The sequence below is a fragment of the Pyrus communis genome, chromosome 7 (genome assembly GCF_041283825.1).
Source record: "Pyrus communis isolate YQ-2024b chromosome 7, ASM4128382v1, whole genome shotgun sequence".
Taxonomy (NCBI): domain Eukaryota; kingdom Viridiplantae; phylum Streptophyta; class Magnoliopsida; order Rosales; family Rosaceae; genus Pyrus; species Pyrus communis.
Window position 1 is genome coordinate 7862853 of NC_142571.1, and position 18826 is coordinate 7881678.

Here is an 18826-nt window from a genome sequence, read left to right on the forward strand (position 1 = left end):
TATGTAAATATTTTATAATTGAAATAATGACATTCATTAAAACCTAAAGACCTAGATCAAAAATTGCAAAGAAATAAGGTTTTAATCAATGAAATAGAAGAAAGAGGGATGAGAACCTGATTTCTCCTATATATATAGTTCTTTGCAACTATATTAGTGATTAAATAACCAAACAATTTTCTACGGTTGGAAATTCTTTTTTTTATTAACTGCAAAAAAAAAAAAAATAAATAAATAAATAAACCTTGTTATAAGTATCCTGCAAAAATCCTATTACAAAAACTGCTTTGATAAATCAATCTATGCGTCTGATAAATCTAGAAAGTGCAGTGGCAGATAAAAGGTTCAACTTCTATTTGATGCAGTCAACGAGGGGCAGGGATTAGCCTTGCCCAGAAAGTCGATGACAGAAAAACTACAATTATTGGGGTATTCAAATCACTACGAAACAGTTACCACATTCTACGGGTTTAGCTCTTGAATCCTTTTACGTCTACTGGTCATAATTAAAAGTTAACATGATAATCATTAAATTAGTAGGTGATGTGGCAATGACATGGAAATAAGTAAACATAAATTACAATTAAATTATTATGAGAAAGAAATAAAACAACTCTCCATCTCCCTTCCACATTCATTTATTCTCTACCCTAATTTAACTGATCTCCCATCTCATGTGCGTTTTATCCCTTCCATGGTCGCTGCTACCATTTTCTTACGTTGTTTAAATTCATGCCCTTGATTTTGATGATAGTTGATGCCTTTGATTCCAAATCCCATGATATGGGATCGAAAAAAAAGGATAGAGAAGGCAATAGCAGAGTCAAGAATTATTTGGTGGGTGGGCTAAAACTAAATTAATACTATGAGATCAAATGGTTAAATTTTTTTGTTACTTACATAAAGTTACACAATAACAAGCTTGAAAGCAATAATTTAAAGTAAGAAATTTAACTATGAATAAAGCAAGTTTCAACTAGATTTAACAAAGAAAACATTTGAAGTTGCAACTTATAGTAGAAAGAAATATACATCATCAATCTTGTCATAACAACTTAACAAATAAAAGAAAAAATACATATTCAAGTTGTGCCCTTTGATCCTTAATGAAATTGAACGTAACCTAACAAATTGAAAAAGTACCTATTCAGAAGGTATGTCACTCTCTAATTTATCACCATCATCTTTTTTTTTAAAGAATGAATCAATAGTTCTTAACTTCTTCATTAACGTTAACCTAACAAATTGAACAACAATAATACAAGTTTATATAATAAATTATATTTCTAAGAAATCTATCAGATTATCAGAAAAAATATATTAAACTTGAAACTGAATTTTTAAAGTACAAACTCTTAAAATTAAAGCAATAAACAAATAAAACCATCAAGACTTAAGAACAAAGTGGCCAAAAACTTACCTATTTATGAGAAAAAACAATAAACTTTCTCGCTTGTATGCTTGATTTATATGAACTACAAACAAGAAGAAAGCCTTTTGAAAAATGAAAAAAGGCCACTGTTGTACCCCAAAAGTAAAAAATAAATTAAGAAAGTACTCCTAAGAAACCAAAAATAATAAAATATTAAACCTACTTTTTAAAACCGGATGACTACCCCTAGAAACTTAAACTAATCACTATAGACTACTTTCTAGAAACTAATCAAATAAAAAGACCTATAAACCTATAAACTAGAGATGTGTATGTCTGATTGGAAATATAAATTATTAAATTTTGATATTTATTAAAATAAATATTTTTTTAATAGTTATCAACTCTTACTTTTTCTAAAAAGTAGTCTTATATTTCAAAAAATTTACTTATAGGATAGGTTATAACGGTTAAAAATAATAAAATAGTCTAAATTATTAATATTTTTAACATTAAACAACTAAAATTCCCTCTGTACTAGATCCCACTTGTTACTGCCTCCGCCTTTAAGAGAAGGGATAAAACCAGTGCAGATTATTCCTTATGAAAGACAGAGGCGATGGAGATGACAGAATAAAAATTAAAAAAAATCCCATGATGATTGATGCCTTCCTGTCATGTACTATTATCAGTAGTGGTGCCATGAGCAAAATTAAAAAAAAATAAAAAAAGAATAAAAATAAAAATAAAAAAATCTACAAAATATGATTCCAGAAAATCTCTTTGTTGACTTATGCGTCTGATAACCCTAGAAGATGCAATGGCGTATAGAAGGTTCAACTTCTATTTGAAGCAATCAACGTAGGGCAGGGGTTAGCCTTGCCCAGGAAGTCAATGACAGAAAAAACAGAATTATTGGGGCTTTCAAATCACTACGAAACAGTTATCATCATAATCTACGGCTCTAGTTGTAGGATAATAAAAATCATTATACTCATAATTTGCATGTAAATTCAATCAATTAGATAATATTCATATGCATCAAACACATATATCAATAAACAAAGTAATAAATAAAAAATGAGTATGATAGGGATATGGCACAAGGTCTTCTGTTGTGGCTAAATATAGGGGTATGGCACTGCGCTTGTTGGAGGTAACTTGGTTACATGGGGTATTAAGAAACAAAAAATGATGTCAAGGTCTTCTGCCGAGGCTAAATATAGGGGCATGGCACAAGGAATGTGTGAACTCCCTTGATTACGTAAAATTTTGCAATGTCTTGGTTTCAAACCAAAAGAAGCAATGAAATTGTTATGTGTCAATAGTTTGCAAGAGAAATAGCAGATACTCTTGTAGGGCGTGATAGATAGATGCTTTGATGATTATGGAGAATCTTGAGAGGAAATTGTGTCGGTTCCATTCATAAATTAAGAGAAACAACTTGTTGATGTTCTTACTCATGCAATGTGTAGTAGAGTGTTTAATGACTTACTTGTCAAGTTGGACATGTAAGATATCTATGCACCAACATGAGGAGAGTGTTGACTTAAGTAATAAATTGTAAATATTTCAGAAGTCCTTTTTCACCAGGAGTAGGATTTGTCCATATTAAATTGTAATCATTCTATATCTTTTCTTATAGATTAAAGAATATGTGCCTATATATTGTAAATCCTAAAGAATTAATAAGACCATCTCCAATGGTTGGACTAAAAACCAAATTTTTTAGCCCGAAAAATTTAACTTTTAGCCTAGGAACAGTTTTTCTGCTCCAACCGTTTTAGCTTAAAATTTTAGCCCAAGATTATTAAAGAATGAACTTAGGCTTTTTTTTTGTTAAATTAAATTTAAAAAAAAAAAAATATATATATATATAGAATATCGTAAATTAATTTTATGAACATTTTAATCTAAAAAAATTTAAATTCCGATAAATATTGGGTGGAGTCCACTCCGATTTCTGGGCTAAATTTTGGGGGGAATTTGGCATTGGTTTAGCATTTAACATTTAGCCCAAAATTTCCCCTTGGGTTGGAGAGGGTTTGGGGGAAAATTTTGTGGGGGTAATTTGGCTTTTAGCCTATCATTAGAGTTGATCTAAGGGTAATGAAATATTCAGCCATATAAAGTTCTATTAACGCTATATGATGTGAAGATGACGTGCAATTTTGCTGATTAAACTGGGGTCAACATTTGCTTGCAAGAGCCTAAAACGATTACAAATCCAACCGTCAGATGCTTGTTTCTAGTTTATATTTTTGGTCTATTTTTTTTTTTTCCTAGTTAATGAACATTACTTAATCAATACTTGCGCACTCTATCTATAATGTGAGAGATTTTTTGGTGTAATCGGAACATAGGATGCTACATCACGTGTCAGCATATAAATGGTGGGATATGTGTGTTAAAATGTTAATAACTTAAAAAATAAATTTTCTCACCACTTATATAAAAAATAAATTTTCTTACCACCTGTGTTTCGGTCATAACGAAAAATTTTTCCTACAAGAGGGGAAATATTAAAGGAAAAAAAATGGTCGGTGGATGTTAAACAATCTCTTCGGTTTCTATAGATTCTCCCAGATCGCTCTGACAAACGACTTCCTCCTAATTAATTTTCTACCTTAATCTAGACCACCAATCCCCTCAAACCCTCATCTCCAACTCGATCAAAAATGGCAATTCGACATGGTACAGTACTCAGTAGTTGTGATATCAATTCACTGGTGGAAATAACCTCAAGAAAGACCATCAAACCATCATCTCCAACTCCTCCTCACAATAGAATTCTTAACCTCTCTCTTGTGGACCAACTTATGCCTTCTACTTTGTATGGAACCATCCTATGGTTCTTCCCAAACCACAATGCTTCGGATTTTGCTTCCAAACCTTCAGAGAGTACTGCAAGAAAATCTAAACGCTTGCAAGATTCTCTATCCAAAACTCTAGTTCATTTCTATCCAATGGCTGGCCAACTCAAAAGCCCGGCGTTAGTTGAGTGCAATGATGAAGGGGCTCATTTTCTGGAAGCCCGAGTTAACTGCCAGCTTTCAGACCTTCTCAGACAACCCAATCCCGAGTTACTCGACCGCTTAAAGGCCCTAAATGATCCTGAAACTGCCAACGTAGCTTTGGGATCTACACTTTTGCTGGTTCAAATCAGCATTTTCAACTGTGGAGGAATTGTTGTTGCTGTGTCCCCTTCGCACAAGATTGCAGATGCAGCATCAGTCCTCACGTTCGTGCAAGCATGGGCAGCGATAAATCGTGATGATGGAGCCCTCGGACAGCAATTGGTTCCGCCGGAGTTTATTGGAGGGTCTTTGTTGCCGCCTAGAGAGCTATCCTTGCCGTCCATCAAGGGATCCTTGGAAATCCAGAGTCAAAGTTTAGTTGCAAGAAGGTTTGTATTCGATGTCTCGAAGGTAGTCAGTCTCAAGACAAAAATTGGAAGTGTTGTCCAAACCTTCATCCCATCAACCATACAACTTGTTTTGGCTATGATTTTGAGATGTTCTATTGCTGCTTCTCGTCAGTGCAAGCCTGAGAGTTCGATCAAGCCAACGGTGGTGTCCCAAATGGTGAGCTTCCGCAAAAGAATCATCCCGGAGATATCAGAAAATGTCATGGGGAATTGGTTTTGGTCAATTCCAGTGTTGTTAAAAGAAAATGAGACTGAATTACACGATTTGGTGAGCAAAATGACGCAAGGAATGACAGAATTTCGCAATGAGAAGGCCAGCGGATTTAAAGGTGAGAATGGATTCTTAGTGGTATCTGAGTCTCTAAGAGAGAGTGCTGATATTTTTAATAGCAATAACATCGTAAATGTTTATAAAACCACAAGTTTGTGCCAGCTTCCTCTGTATGAAATAGATTTTGGATGGGAGAAACCTGCGTGGGTCACCAGCGTAACTGTCCTCAAGAACATAATTGTTTTGGTTGCCACAAAAGAGCAAGATGGTATCGAAGCTTGGGTGACCCTGGATGAAAAAGAAATGGCCATATTTGAGTCTGATCAAGAGCTTCTTGCATTTTGTTCTGTCAACCCCAGCATTGGCCATTCCGGGTTGGTCCAGGGTTTTCCAAGGACCATGGCGAGGATATAAATTTTGCTCTTTAGGAATTTGGTCTATTTATTTTGCTCTTTAGGAATTTGGTCTATTTTTAAGTTTGGAGTATTATAGCAAGCACAACCAATCAAGGTTCAATCTGCTTCATTTTTTTTTGTTTTTTAGGTCAAACAATATATTTTGTTAGAATAGATGTTAGATAAGCCAACGATAAATTCCTTATAAGTCATCTGTAAATTTATGGGGGCCAGACGCACATAAGTTCAACCCAGAAAGATTTGCCAATGGAATTCATTCGGCTTGCCAGTCTTCACAAGCTTCCATTTGGAAACGGTCCTCGTTTCTGTGTTGGCCGACACTTAGCCATGATAGAACTTAAGGTGATGCTTTCTTTGATTCTGTCAAAGTTCAGTTTCTCCCTCTCGCCAACATACCCGCATTCTCCAGTTTATACCATGGTCATTGAGCCTGAGCATGGCATGATTCTCCACGCAACGGGAGTGTGAATCTGTGAAGTTTGAGAAGCTTTTGGGTTATATGTTAGATTTCTACTGTGTCTGAAAATAAATCCCCATCAGCAAAAATATGGGTTTTACATTGACACATCAATCAATTTGATGGATTGGCTAACGGATGTATGATACTATAATGAAACTCTAAATTAATGTAGGACATTATAATGTTCAAAGCATTAAAGTATGAGTTTATTATGTAACTCAAAATTGAGGTAGAATGGGAGTTTTAACAAAAAACTTACAGTACTGTTCACTTTAACGAAAAATCACATTTTTATACTAAAAAGTCAATCATGTTACTATTCACTTTACTTTTTATTTTGTCCTTAACATTAAAACTCAAAGTTTTCAAACATTTTTCGTTAATTTCCTAAAAATGTAATTTATCCAATAAAGAACTGCCTTAGGTCCCGTTTTCGTGGTACGCAGAAGGAATGCGCCAAGGTGCTGAGGGACCCAGAACCTAAATTATATTGTGGATTCACAACAAAATTCAATTGCATATTTGGCGAAAAATCGACTTTCTCGAAGGACCAGGACAGAAAAATTGCAGAAAAAGAAAGGGAGTATTCCTGAAATGCGAGAATCTTTGGCGAGGGAGATCAGTTCAAGCAACCATCCCCTCTTATTTTTCGCAATCGGGGAAGGAAACCCAAAGCCGAACCTCATGAGATTGCGGTTGGAATCGCTCAATTCGCTCTTTTTTATGGTTGTCTTCTTTATTGATGGAAACACGAAAAGGAGAAGAGGAGGAGAGGTAGGAGTGTAAGGGCTAAATTAAAAAAATTAATTTGATTTTCTAATCCACATGTCATTATAATATTTGAGTGGGAGCTTGTAATGTGCCACATCAGAATAGTAACGAATTTTTTAATAGAATTCAAACAGATGAAAGATATTGATTGATTTTTAATTTCAGAAATTATCTTAATAGTGTGGGTCAATTTCAATGATCATTTATAATAAAAATTCTTTCTAATCTAAACTATATATTAATAGAACTCTTTTTGTCAACTAAAAGAAAATGAAAAGATAATTAGTTATCTATCACAAAAAAAAAAAAAAAAAAATTAAGAACAATAATGTAATATCACAAACTAAAATTTTGTTTTTTTTTTTTTTTTGTTGAAGTATCATCTACAAATAATATTAACATCTTTAATTTAAAAAACATTAAAATAACAAAATTAAACCCGTTTCTCTCTCCCCCACTCTTATGCTCTCTCTTCTTTTATCCTTCAATTTTAAAATAAAAAATAATAAATTTCACAAACTTCGTGTATAAACATATATTAGTTTCTAACTATAACCGCTATGAGCAATCCAATTATTCATTTACGAAATCCAGAGGGTCCAGAAGGACCAGAACGTGTCCAGTATAAAGAAAAAACCTCTCCTCCACCATATGTCCAAAAAAAAATGTGCGGTATTAATATAAAAATAAAAAATAAATAAAATCATGAAAAAAAATTGAACAAATTTGCAATACGAACCAAAACAAGAGCAACACAAAGAGCAACACAAACACATAATTGATCAAACTACTATCTTAATCCACAACTCACAGCAATAATTACATTCATTCATCTAAAATTCAAATAACTAACAAACCCACAACACAAAAATTGAACAAATTTGCAATACGAACCAAAACAACAACCCATAAATTTACACCAAAATTTCAGTCTCCCTCTCTTGAATTTACCCTAAAAAAAACTCATAAATCAACAAAATAAATAAGAGAGACTGGGGATCATAGCCTAGAGTGAGAAGATTGAGAAACGAAGCGACCAATCGTGAAGAAATTATAACTTAGATGTCGCAGGGATGTGGGTAGGCTGTCAAGACGGCGAGACAGAGAGACGACGAGAGTGGGCTGTCAGGATGAAGGCTGGATGCGGGTTATAGAGAAGAATGGAGAAATTGGAGGCAAGGACACGAAGGGAGTATGGCGACAGGGGACGAGAAAGAGAAGAGGGGAATGAAAGTACAGCTACTATTGCTAGTGGCTAGGGGTGCAACTCGGGCGGCTTAGAAGGTCAACCCAACCCTAACCCAATTTTTACAATTCGGGTTCGGGTTTAGGTTGGGTTTTAATTGGGTTCATTTAGGTTCGGGTTTAATCGGGGTTCGGGTTTACTTGGGTTGGTTTCGGGTTGCCCAACTTTTTCAAGTTTTAATCGAGTTCATGCTGATAGGAGCATATTTATGTGACTTAGTTAGCTTGTTTTCTTGCATTTACATAGTTAGTTTTCATTTATTATAGTGTTTTAAGCTATTTTCGTGTGTTTGTAGGTCCTAATAGCAAAGTTGACAAGAAAGTACATTTTGGAGCCATTTGGAGCAGTTTTGGGCATGGAATAGATAGCTTGCATATGGAGCAAGGTGGATGGACAAATTTGAAGTCAAAAGAGGCTAGGAACATGCTACAAATCTGGAGAAACAAGTTCAAGACAAAGAAGATAAGGAAAGAGCAAGAAACATGGAACATTATCCAATCTTATCTTATCTTATCCAAACCTTATCCTATCTTATCCTATCCTAATCTTTTGCTACCTTAATACCAACTACAAAGAGGACTCATTTTCACATTAAATCACCTAAATATCAGGTTCTAGAAGCCCTATTTTCGTGCCCTAAGTTTATGCCACATGTAATCCTTTTAGAAGTTCTAGAATCTGCCACAAGGACCATTCCTTGTCCTCCATGGAATCTGATTGAAAGTGTCATTGTTCTTTGGTGATTTGGAGTCCTAATTCCTCTCCTTTTCAGCCCAATTTCATGCCTTCCCTTCACCCTATATATACATTATGCCGCAACACTCATAAGCACCACCCTCTACCACAATTTCACACCACACCTCAAGAGCCTAAATTCAGAAAATCCCCATTGTGCCGCAGCAAGGAAGGAAGGAGGAGCCACTTGGAGTGTTTCTAGGTGTATTCTATCTTTGTTTTCAATGTTTCAGTTTAATTATCTTTGTTTTGCAAACATGAGGAACTAATTTCTTTATAGTTGGAGTTGAATTCAAAGCCAAGATTATATGTTTTATATGAATTGATTACATCCAGTTATTGTTTCTTGAGTCTTGAATGTGATTTGCTTATCTGAGTTATTAAAACTTGTTTATGTATGTTGACTGAGGATCGATACTTGGTTTGCATGCATGAATTTGATGCTAGAATATAAGGGAGTTTCACGTAATAGTTATTTGTTTATATTCACAAGTAGTGGAAGTCACTAGTCATCATTGTGTTAAGTGAATCCTTGGTAGGAGTCTCATGCGTTTCATAGTGATGAATGCTTTGTCAATGCTTATGATTTTTATAAAACTTAATGACTTTTGATATGGATCTTTATTATGCGTTTCATATAGTGAACTTGAGAAAGATAATTTGATTGTAATGCGTATTCATTCAATTCAATGAAATAAAGAAAATCTGATGGCTGGTTGGGCGATGCAATTAACTTGGGACGTTGTCATTCATAGGCTAAAGGAATAATAACTGGAAATTGGTTTGTATGCATATGTCATGTGTGTAGAAGGACCCTCTAACTAGTCTTTCACCTTTAATTCAACCAATTTAGTGTCTAACCTGTTTAGTTTTGCAATCTGCCTAGTTTAGTTAATTTCGTCAAAATCAATCCCCCTTTAATATTTAGTATTTTAACTTAGTTAGAATATGTTTAAGTTTAGTTCTATTAGTGTTTAGAGTTAAGTTAAGGTCAAAATTCGTCAAAATAACCCTTTTGTTTTTATTTGTGTTAGTTTTGTTTCAATTCGTCAGAATATATCCATATTAAGTCTTTTGAGTCTTTTTAGTTCAATTTCCGTCCAAATCACTTTCTATGACCTGTTTTGAGTCAATTTAACTTAGTTTGGTGTTTTGAGTCTATTTAGTTTGTTTTGAGTCATATAAGTTTAGTTTTCTGTTTTTGAGTCTACTTAAGTGTAATTGAGTCTAAATTGAGTAGATTAGCATCCCTTCTAATCCTCGGCTTAAACGATCCCTACTTTCATATGCTACAATCATAAGGTTTTAATTTGTGTGCTATTATATATCACATCACGTGCAAATTTTGAATTAAAATACAAGAAATACCAAAGTTAGTACCCAAAAACCAAAAAAAAAAAAAAAAAAAAAAAAAAAAAAAAAAAAAAAAAAAAAAAAAAAAAAAAAAAAAAGAGGAACACTTCATTGTCTAAAGCTAATACCCAACTCAAGTCTTGTCCTTCGAAGCTCCTGCAGAAAAATCAAAGTGTGGCTGCCGGAAAAACAATTGCTTTCTGCAACTCCATGCACTTTTCTATCATAATCCATCAAAAGTCACTGGTGAATCCTCCACAAAGGTGCAAGGGTCATTGAGAAGCATGTTGCATAGCTCAACCAAATTGGGTTTGGTTAATCGGGTTGGGTCGAGTTGGACAAATGATCAATCTAACCCAACCCAATCAATGAACGGGTTGAAATCGGATTGGGTTCGGGTGGGTTATAACTAAAAAAAACCCACTTGTTCGGGTTTAAAATCGGGTTGAACATGGGCAGGTTCAGGTTGGCCCACCCCAAGTTGCATCCCTATTGGCTAAGGCTTTCAATCTTTATAAATAGTTTAGTTGTACAATCATAACTAAACAAAACATGTTGCCAAGTTGGGTTGAGCGAAGCTTTTTGAGCTGGAGGGGTTCGAACCCTCATGCCAACCGAATTTCGGGAAATTTTGAGAAATTCTATAATTTTTATAATTAAAAATTATAAAAAATAATTAAATATATATTGGTTAGGTTCAATCCAATTCGGTTTTCGGACCTCAAAAACCCAAACTGAACCAACCAGATTCGTTTCGATTTGGTTTGGTTTTCGGTCTGATTTTTTTCGGTTTTAGGTTTTTCAAACCCACCCCTACTCCCACAAATCAAATGGCGGGAGATGAGGTAGCTGCTGCGGTAGCAGCAAATAAGTTGATATTGCACTCAGTATATCTAGGTGGGTTTTTGGTATGGCTCCTACATCTTTTTGAACTTGTAGTTTTGAGGCCTAAACGGCTAAGGTCAAAGCTCCAAAAGCAAGGAATTGAAGGGCCTCCTCCTTCATTTCTCTTGGGAAACCTCCCTGCAATGAGAAAGAGCCTCATCCAACACAAGACCCAGTCGTCGACAGAAACAAGGACTAGTTGTGATGTTGATGTCGCTTCTTGTATTTCCCATGAATGGCCCTCAAAACTCTTCCCCTAAATAGAGCAGTGGTGAAACGAATACGGTAAGCGCTCTGTTGCTTATCTAACCTACTTTTTAACATTGAAACGAGAAATCTTTCTGGACGAAGAGCTAGTTGGCTTAATTTGCTTATTCCTTGTTAAGATGATGCTTCATCAGGAAAGAAAAAGTATCACACAAACAACTCAAATATTCATTGCAATAGTTGTTCATGATTAAACTTTAAGAAACATATATTGATAAAAACAATAATTGTTCAAACTTGGTGTCAGGAAGGAACTATTGGGCTCCATTTCATCTCCTTCGGCGTCAAAGATACTGATTTAGTGTAAGGTGTTTGTTGCAGGGCAAATATATGTGTGTGGACTCGCACACAAACAGCAATTATGCATAACAGATGTAGAAGTGCTGAAGGAAATCGGCTTCTGCAAGTCCTTAAACTTAGGCAAGTCTTCATTAACTTCGACGATCGGGGGGCCACTTTTCTGGCAGGGCCTTTTATCATCGAATGGCATAATTTGGGCACATCAAGGGAAAATCATTGCTCTCGAGCTATACCTTGATAAGGTAAAGGTATATTTTAAACTATCAAAATGCTGGACATCATTTTTTATATATATATACAAGCGATATTGGTGGAGAGGAGATTTAAACCAAAGACCTCAAGCAGGGACGGAGTTAGAAACTTTCTTTAGTGGGGGGCGACCTTAACCTTCAGTTATACTTGAGGGAGAAGAAAATCATGCTAGAAGAATTTCTTCTATAATTTCATTGCCTTTCTTTTTCTTCTCAAATTTCATTAAGCCAACTTGTAGACATCTTTTCACAATTATAGTTTTTCATACATATTAATTAAAATTTTCAATTAATGTTAAAGTATTTAAATACAATAAATTCAAGTTATATAAGCATTGTGACGAAACTTCAATGGGGCAGCTGCCCCAAGTTGGCCGTAGCTGCCTCCATCCTTGACCTCAAGGACAAAAGCAAATGCTTTTAACTCTTACTACTTGAGCTAAAAGTCCCTTGCTCTAAATCATCTTTAACCGTGAATGAAGTTCGAATTTTATTTACGAAACGTTTTAAAGCATCTACTTTTAATGCCTTCAATTCAAATACAAATAATCGTGCAACTCTTTTTCTAAGGGCATGATGGACGTAATAGTTGATCAGAAATCGAAAGTAAGGGAGGACTTGCAGAAATTAGGGTGGATCAGAATTTGAGAAACTTATCCGCAGATATAATCGCAAGAGCTTGTTTTCGGAGCAGTTACCATGAAGGAGAAGAAATTTTCGTAAAATTTAGGGCTCTGAAGAAAGTTGTGAATAAGGGAATGATGGGAATTCCTGGTTTTAGGTACAATATTTCATAACATGTTTGCTTAAAAGTCATTTGATAACCATTTCGTTTTCAATTTTCAGTTTTTACTTTTTAGTTTTTGGTTTTGAGTTTTCCCTCTTCTGAAAACTAAAATATTGTTTAGTAAATACTTTCAGTTTAAAAAAAAAAAAAAAAAAAAAAACTGAAAACCAAAAAGTGAAAACTCAAAAGGCCATTTGATAACCATTTCGTTTTCAATATTTAGTTTCTAGTTTTCACTTTTTTGAAAATTAAATACTAAAATCTTATTTGGAAACTACCAAAAAGTGAAAATTCAAGGCAAAATTCTGAAAAATCAAGAAAGCAGAACTGAAAATAGTTACCAAACAAGATTTCAATTAAAATAAATAAATAACTAAAAACTAAAAACGAAATGGTTGTCAGACTGCTCATTAGTTATGCTTAGCTCTCTACCTAACTTTGATTTCTTCTTACACCATGGTGATAGATTGTTGCCTACCAAAGACAATAGAGAAATTTGGAGATTAGAGAAAGAAGTTGAGTCAATAATTTTAAAACTAGTAAAACAACGCGTCGAAGCTTTGAATGAGAAAGATTTGCTGCAAATGATTCTAGAGGGCGCCAAAAGTTCTGCTGATTACAATGGCCTAGCACACAATAAGTTCATTGTTGATAACTGCACGACTTTTTTCTTTGCTGGCCATGAGACCATTGCCAGTACTGCGTCATGGAGCTTGATGTTACTAGCTGCACATCCAGATTGGCAAGCTCGTGTTCGTGCTGAGGTGCTTGAAATCTGTGGAGATAAACCGCTAAACAATGAGACGCTTCGAAAAATGAAAGTGGTATGTCACCAAACAGATAGTGCATTCCACAATACACAAGGATGTGAGAGCCTTACCGTCTTGCATTTTTGTGCAGCTAAAAATGGTGATTAAGGAGGTACTGCCTTACCGTCTTGCATTTTTGTGCAGCTAAAAATGGTGATTAAGGAGGTACTGCGTCTTTATGCACCGGCAGTCTTTGTAACAAGAGAGGCCCTTGAAACTGTCACACTCAAAAACGTTGTGATTCCAAAGGGGGTGCAACTTCAAATACGAGTCCCCTTTTTACACCAGAACCCAGATTTATGGGGGCTGAACGCACATCAGTTCAACCCAGAAAGATTTGCCAACGGAATTCTGGCGGCTTGCCAGTCTTCACAAGCTTACATGCCATTTGGAAATGGTCCTCGTATCTGTGTTGGCCGACACTTGGCGATGATAGAACTTAAGGTGATGCTTGCTTTGATTCTGTCAAAGTTCAGTTTCTCCCTCTCGCCAACATACCGGCGTTCGCCAGTTTATACCATGGTCGTTGAGCCTGAGCATGGCATAATTCTCCACGCAACGAGTGTGACTCTGAAGTTTGAGAAGCTTTAGGGCTCATATGTTGGATGTCTTCTGTGTCTGAAAATAATGTTCCATATGCTGGATTTCTTGTATCCAACTCATGCTTCTCCATGATTATAAAGGTTTGCATAAATTACCATCCATTACTAGCAAATATCAGGGCGGCTCTAACGCCTCTACTCGAGCACTATTCTTTTTTTCTTTTTTGAGGTGAAATGATAGCGATTTTATTAGAATGTAAAACTTCGAAGAGGCACTAATCTGCACAAACATATAAGAAATTCTCACTATAATGTCAAATATCAAATAGCCGGAAAGACAACGTTACCCTATATATAGCTGTGTGTATATATATATAGAAAGAAGTTATCATGGCAGCCTGTAAAAATGTTTATGCTACTATACTACGAATTCTAACCATTGATTCCGTCAATTATTGCCCGAACATGATCCCCGTACAGCAGGGAATAATACACAGGTAAGCTACTCAATGAAACGTGGAACGAGTAGCCGAACAAATATACACGCGAATTCACAAATCAGATTTGGCTACAATGATCAAGCTGGTTTTTTTATTTCTTTTCTTGTGAAAATTCTGCAATGAAGATGAGATACATACTACACAATAAACACCAACTGTCCAGACTTGAAGTGAAAACCAAGTCTAACATTGTTTGCAGACAATCTAAATCACTCGTCACCGTTTCACTAATGGCACAAAATGAAAAGCAACTTCTGAGCTTCTAAATAACAAAGAATTGAGCCAGTTCTATTATTTGTCTCAGTATCAAGTATAGCACTCTATAAATCTAATGCCACTCCTAATGAGCTCAAAAATAACTTTTGTGCCTTATGATACGAGCGGAAGATCCCAAAAAGAGTTTCAAGAGAAAAGTGACCTAGTCTTGTTGCGCTCCAATCGAGCTAACCTCTGTTGCAACAAAAAAACGTAAACCATATAAGAAACAAGCAGTGTACCAACATAAACAGATGATGCCTTCTGTCTTCAGAATGTTGGTGAGTATGTTGGCAAACAATAAGATTATTGAAATATATAATAACCAATTAGATATATTTCTTGTCACAAAGAACCTCATAGGCATGATGGAAAACAATTATTTAACAATTCAAGCAATGAGATAGGATGTCCAGTCTTTAATTCCGAAGTACGATAAACAATAGACTACAGAGGAATTAAGTATCTAAAAGCGTCAATACCTCCTTTTTCTTGCACTCTTTGTAAATATCAAAATGTTCTTGGCATTTGATCTTGTCCGAGTTATTTTCTTCCAGACCTGCAAAGTTTACAAAAGAAATGAATACTTCAAATAATTGAGCTTTATTTTGAGTGTGCAAAGCTAAGTAAAACTCATGAACAACATAATTAATAAACTGGTTCCAACCCTCACTAACATCTTTCCATCCCAATGTGTGTCCTTAATACTTAAGTGCACATCTGTGTACAGCTGCCAGCTAAAAACTAAGAAGTGTAGCTTTCTCCATCATTATCTGATAAAATAAAATGGGAATTTGGTGTGCATATATCAACACATACCCTTCAGTACTACCACAGGATAAAGGAGAAAGATATCGGACCTAGACATCAAAACTAACCAAGAAAGAAATCGACTAGAGGGAAATAAAATAAAAAAATGTCAAAAAACAGAGAAGATGGTTAACTTAAAAGACAACAAAATGTAATCGACAAAACATAAGTTAAATACCGCGTGGAGGATTAAGAGAAGAAAACTATCTTAATCCAAAAGTAGTTAATAATGTATGCTTCTATGGTGTCCAATAAAACATAAGTTAAATACCGCGTGGATGAAAAATCCTGCGGAAAATTTGTTAATCAAGTTGGTCTTAGAAATGCCTGGCCAAAAGGCTAATACTGGTACACAAAATATAAGCTCGAGAATGAGACATCATGTCAGTTGGTACGATGAGCCAACTCTAATAACAGCCCTTAGCTAGCAACTATCAACATTAAGAATAACCTTACAGAGAGACCAGTATACCAGAGTGGACGGGATGCAATTAGAAGAGCTTACTGGAAAACTGCATCAACTTAATTATCGACCCTAATCTTCATTCCTAAATTCTCCAATTTAACCATCAATCCAGTTCGAAATAGCATTTCAAAAAATATGGTGGCAAATTTTACGGTTCCACTTAACCCAGTGGGCACACCGAATTTAAGAATTTTCTCCACTTCGGCAGTTGTACAAACCAAATGATTCACCACTAGACTTGTCGAGCAATGCAGTTCTTAAAAATGAATATGCAAATATAATATAGATAATTCATCTAAACTAATCATGGGTATTTCTGTGCTCTCAAATTTATAAAAAAATTCATAATTCTAACACCTTTATACAATTTTCCACCAATAGAAATTGAAGTGTCTGACCAAAATAACCTGTCAAGTGTTAAATTTTATGCTGCACCTTCCTACATGAATTGCAATCTAAACCCAGATTTACTGTCACAAATAAAAATATTAACTTTTGAAACAAACTCCGCAAAACTTCACAAACCCTAACAAGCAAATCGGATACCATAAACAAATTTGAGCCTCAAAACTCAAAATTAAGCTTTAATTAACAACCCCATCCCAAATGAAAATTGGAGTTTAAAACAAAGTTAACTGATAATAATTGGGGGTAATCAAGAAAAGTTAACAAAAAGGTTAAATTTGAGAGGAAAACGGAAGTAAAACGGAAGAAAACAACGAAAGGGTTGGAAGTAGTATACACTTTAAAGAGGCGGTGTACTGAGGATAACACTGAGAATCGGAGATTCTAGCAGCGCTTGGATACGGCGGTGTTGACGCTCCCGATGCCATTGCTGTTTCTAGTTCTATTCTGTGTGTCTGTCTCCCTCAATTGAGTTCATTCACAATTACCCCTCTTGTAATTCACGTTACCCCTCGTGTAATTCACTTTTTGAAGCCCTTCATCTTTTCATATTTCCTTTTGAGCCATTTAAATTATTTAATCAAACTTTTTTTTTTGTTAAAAATACATGGCTTCAAATATTATTGCGTTGGCAAATTGGATATTGCCTGATCAGTACCAAGTACAAGTATTACTCTATTTGTTATAAAATCGGCAGTATGTGTGCAGTAGAATAAATGAAATAAGACACAATATTTAAGAGGTTCCTCTACAATTAGTGTAATTGGAATACGTTATCATAGCATCAGTGGTGCTTTCATTGAGAGTCTAGAATAATATGAAACTTTCTCTATTCTCTGCTTCCTCTCTTCTTCCTCTCTTGGATGTTGTTTTCTCTTCTTCCACTTTGGCCTTCCTTATATAGGCAAATGGATAGACAAGATGTTAAATCAAAACCTACCACACTCATTTAATGTCTTCACCTACTACACCCATTAAGCCTTTACCTACTACACCCCCTAAGCCTTTACCTACTACATAGTGGACATCCATATTTACCATGCATTTTTACAACATTCCTCCTTGGATGACCATATGTAAACAATGGTTGCCTCGTTAAGATCTTGATCTGTTTTGGATGCTTCCCCTGATGAATATCTCCCCTTGACTTCAAATTCTTTAGGTTGATCCATGTCAATGTAATACTTGAACTTTTGTGGGCTCATCATTGATCCTTCTGTTTTGGTCTCCTGCATAGTAGAAGTGGTGCTCAACCTTTGCCTTTGAATGATCCTTCAAAACATCGATTATCAGCGACTCATCCATGCTTGGCATCTTCAATGTAAAGAGCCAACATCATATCATCTATTCTGAGGTATTTGCTGAGGAAATCTGAGATCTAACAACAGTTAAAGATGACTACTTGAGAGCAATGCAAGGTAAGCAATAAGGGAAATGTCCTAGGCAGTCGGTTCTTGACTGGAAGTTTGATTTCAGGTTCTGATTGATTGTTTTCTTTCTCCTTGTCTTGCATGTAAGAGCAGACAGGGAAAAAGCATGATATGAGATACTTTTGCTTTCGACCTTGATGATATGAGATACTTTTGCTCTTGAAGAAAACAGTAGAAGGTTTTGATATTGATGCAAAACTTCTCGATAAAAACTATTTTCTTGTTGAGGAAATGAGTTGAGCATTTTGAGTGACTTGGTTGAAGAGGTATTCTCGGATAGGAAGAAAACTGAGTATTTTGAGATGCTTCGTTGAAAATACACTCTCAGAGAGGATGAAGAGTTAGGCATTCTTACAGGTCTGCCTTGCCATAGAGGACAAAAGTTGACATATATAGAGATTTAAGCAAGTAGTGGTGCTATTCTTTTACGCTTGTCAGCAACAGTGGTGTAATTGGAACTGTAAAATTCACGCGTTTCGACTTTGTCAGAGATCTTTGATAAAGTTGCCCGTGATATCCGAAAAGCAGATATTGCGTCTAAAAAGTGTCAATGAACTTTATTCAGGAAATCTGGCTTTTGAAATTTGGAGAGCAGTGCCTCTTCAATTTTTGAACAAGTGGCCATGTTGCCTCTTCTTTATAGATGCATCAATTGTGTTCAAAATTTACGCTTGGAAAGTTGCTACCTGTAGAAATTTCCCCTTTTTGCATTTCTGATATTTCAATTTATCTGACCTCATTTTCCTTTATCATTTCTAAAAATAGCTTGCCCATCTGACCTTTGTTTCAATTTGAATGTTATGGAAGATGCAAACATGTCTCCTCAAGACAATATATGTCACTTATCCTTCTTATCCTCTAATGGTCCTCTTACAGTTGGGGACTCTGTGATGAAGAATGACATAACCGCTACAATGGTAGTTAGGAATCTTCTAACTCCTAAGGATAACAAGATACTTTCAAAACGGTCCGATTAATTGGCTGTTTAGGACTCTCTGGCTTTCAGTGTTCAGTGTGCAAGCTCTATATCCAATATGGGCCAACGTCTACTTGCTCAAACTCGCCAAG

General features: G+C 35.2%; 1 protein-coding gene and 2 pseudogenes across 2 annotated transcripts; 2 read left to right on the forward strand and 1 right to left on the reverse strand.

Moving 5' to 3' along the window:
• The first annotated feature begins 3960 nt into the window (after positions 1–3960).
• Positions 3961–5549, forward strand: LOC137733161 (cocaine synthase pseudogene; annotated as a pseudogene). Its single transcript, XR_015964164.1, has one exon. The product of XR_015964164.1 is annotated as a cocaine synthase pseudogene (transcript).
• Positions 5550–10881: 5332 nt separating this feature from the next.
• LOC137734212 (cytochrome P450 714C2-like) lies at positions 10882–14127 on the forward strand (annotated as a pseudogene).
• A 328-nt stretch (positions 14128–14455) lies between these two features.
• On the reverse strand, positions 14456–16823 carry LOC137734967 (uncharacterized). The gene is made up of 3 exons (XM_068474309.2): positions 16666–16823; positions 15130–15206; positions 14456–14842 (listed from the first exon to the last, which is right to left on the reverse strand). Exons 1-3 carry the CDS (start codon positions 16754–16756, stop codon positions 14795–14797), a joined length of 216 nt encoding a protein of 71 aa, XP_068330410.1. The 5' UTR covers positions 16757–16823; the 3' UTR covers positions 14456–14794.
• Between the last annotated feature and the right edge of the window lie 2003 nt (positions 16824–18826).

Coding starts and splice junctions, on each gene's coding strand:
- LOC137734967 (XM_068474309.2), bottom strand. CDS start 16,756: ATGGCATCGGGAGCGTCAACACCGCCGTATCCAAGCGCTGCTAGAATC. Junction 15,207..16,665: donor GTACACCGCCTCTTTAAAGT/GTATACTACTTC, acceptor TAAACTTTGCAG/GTCTGGAAGAAAATAACTCG. Junction 14,843..15,129: donor AAGAGTGCAAGAAAAAGGAG/GTATTGACGCTT, acceptor TTGTTGCAACAG/AGGTTAGCTCGATTGGAGCG.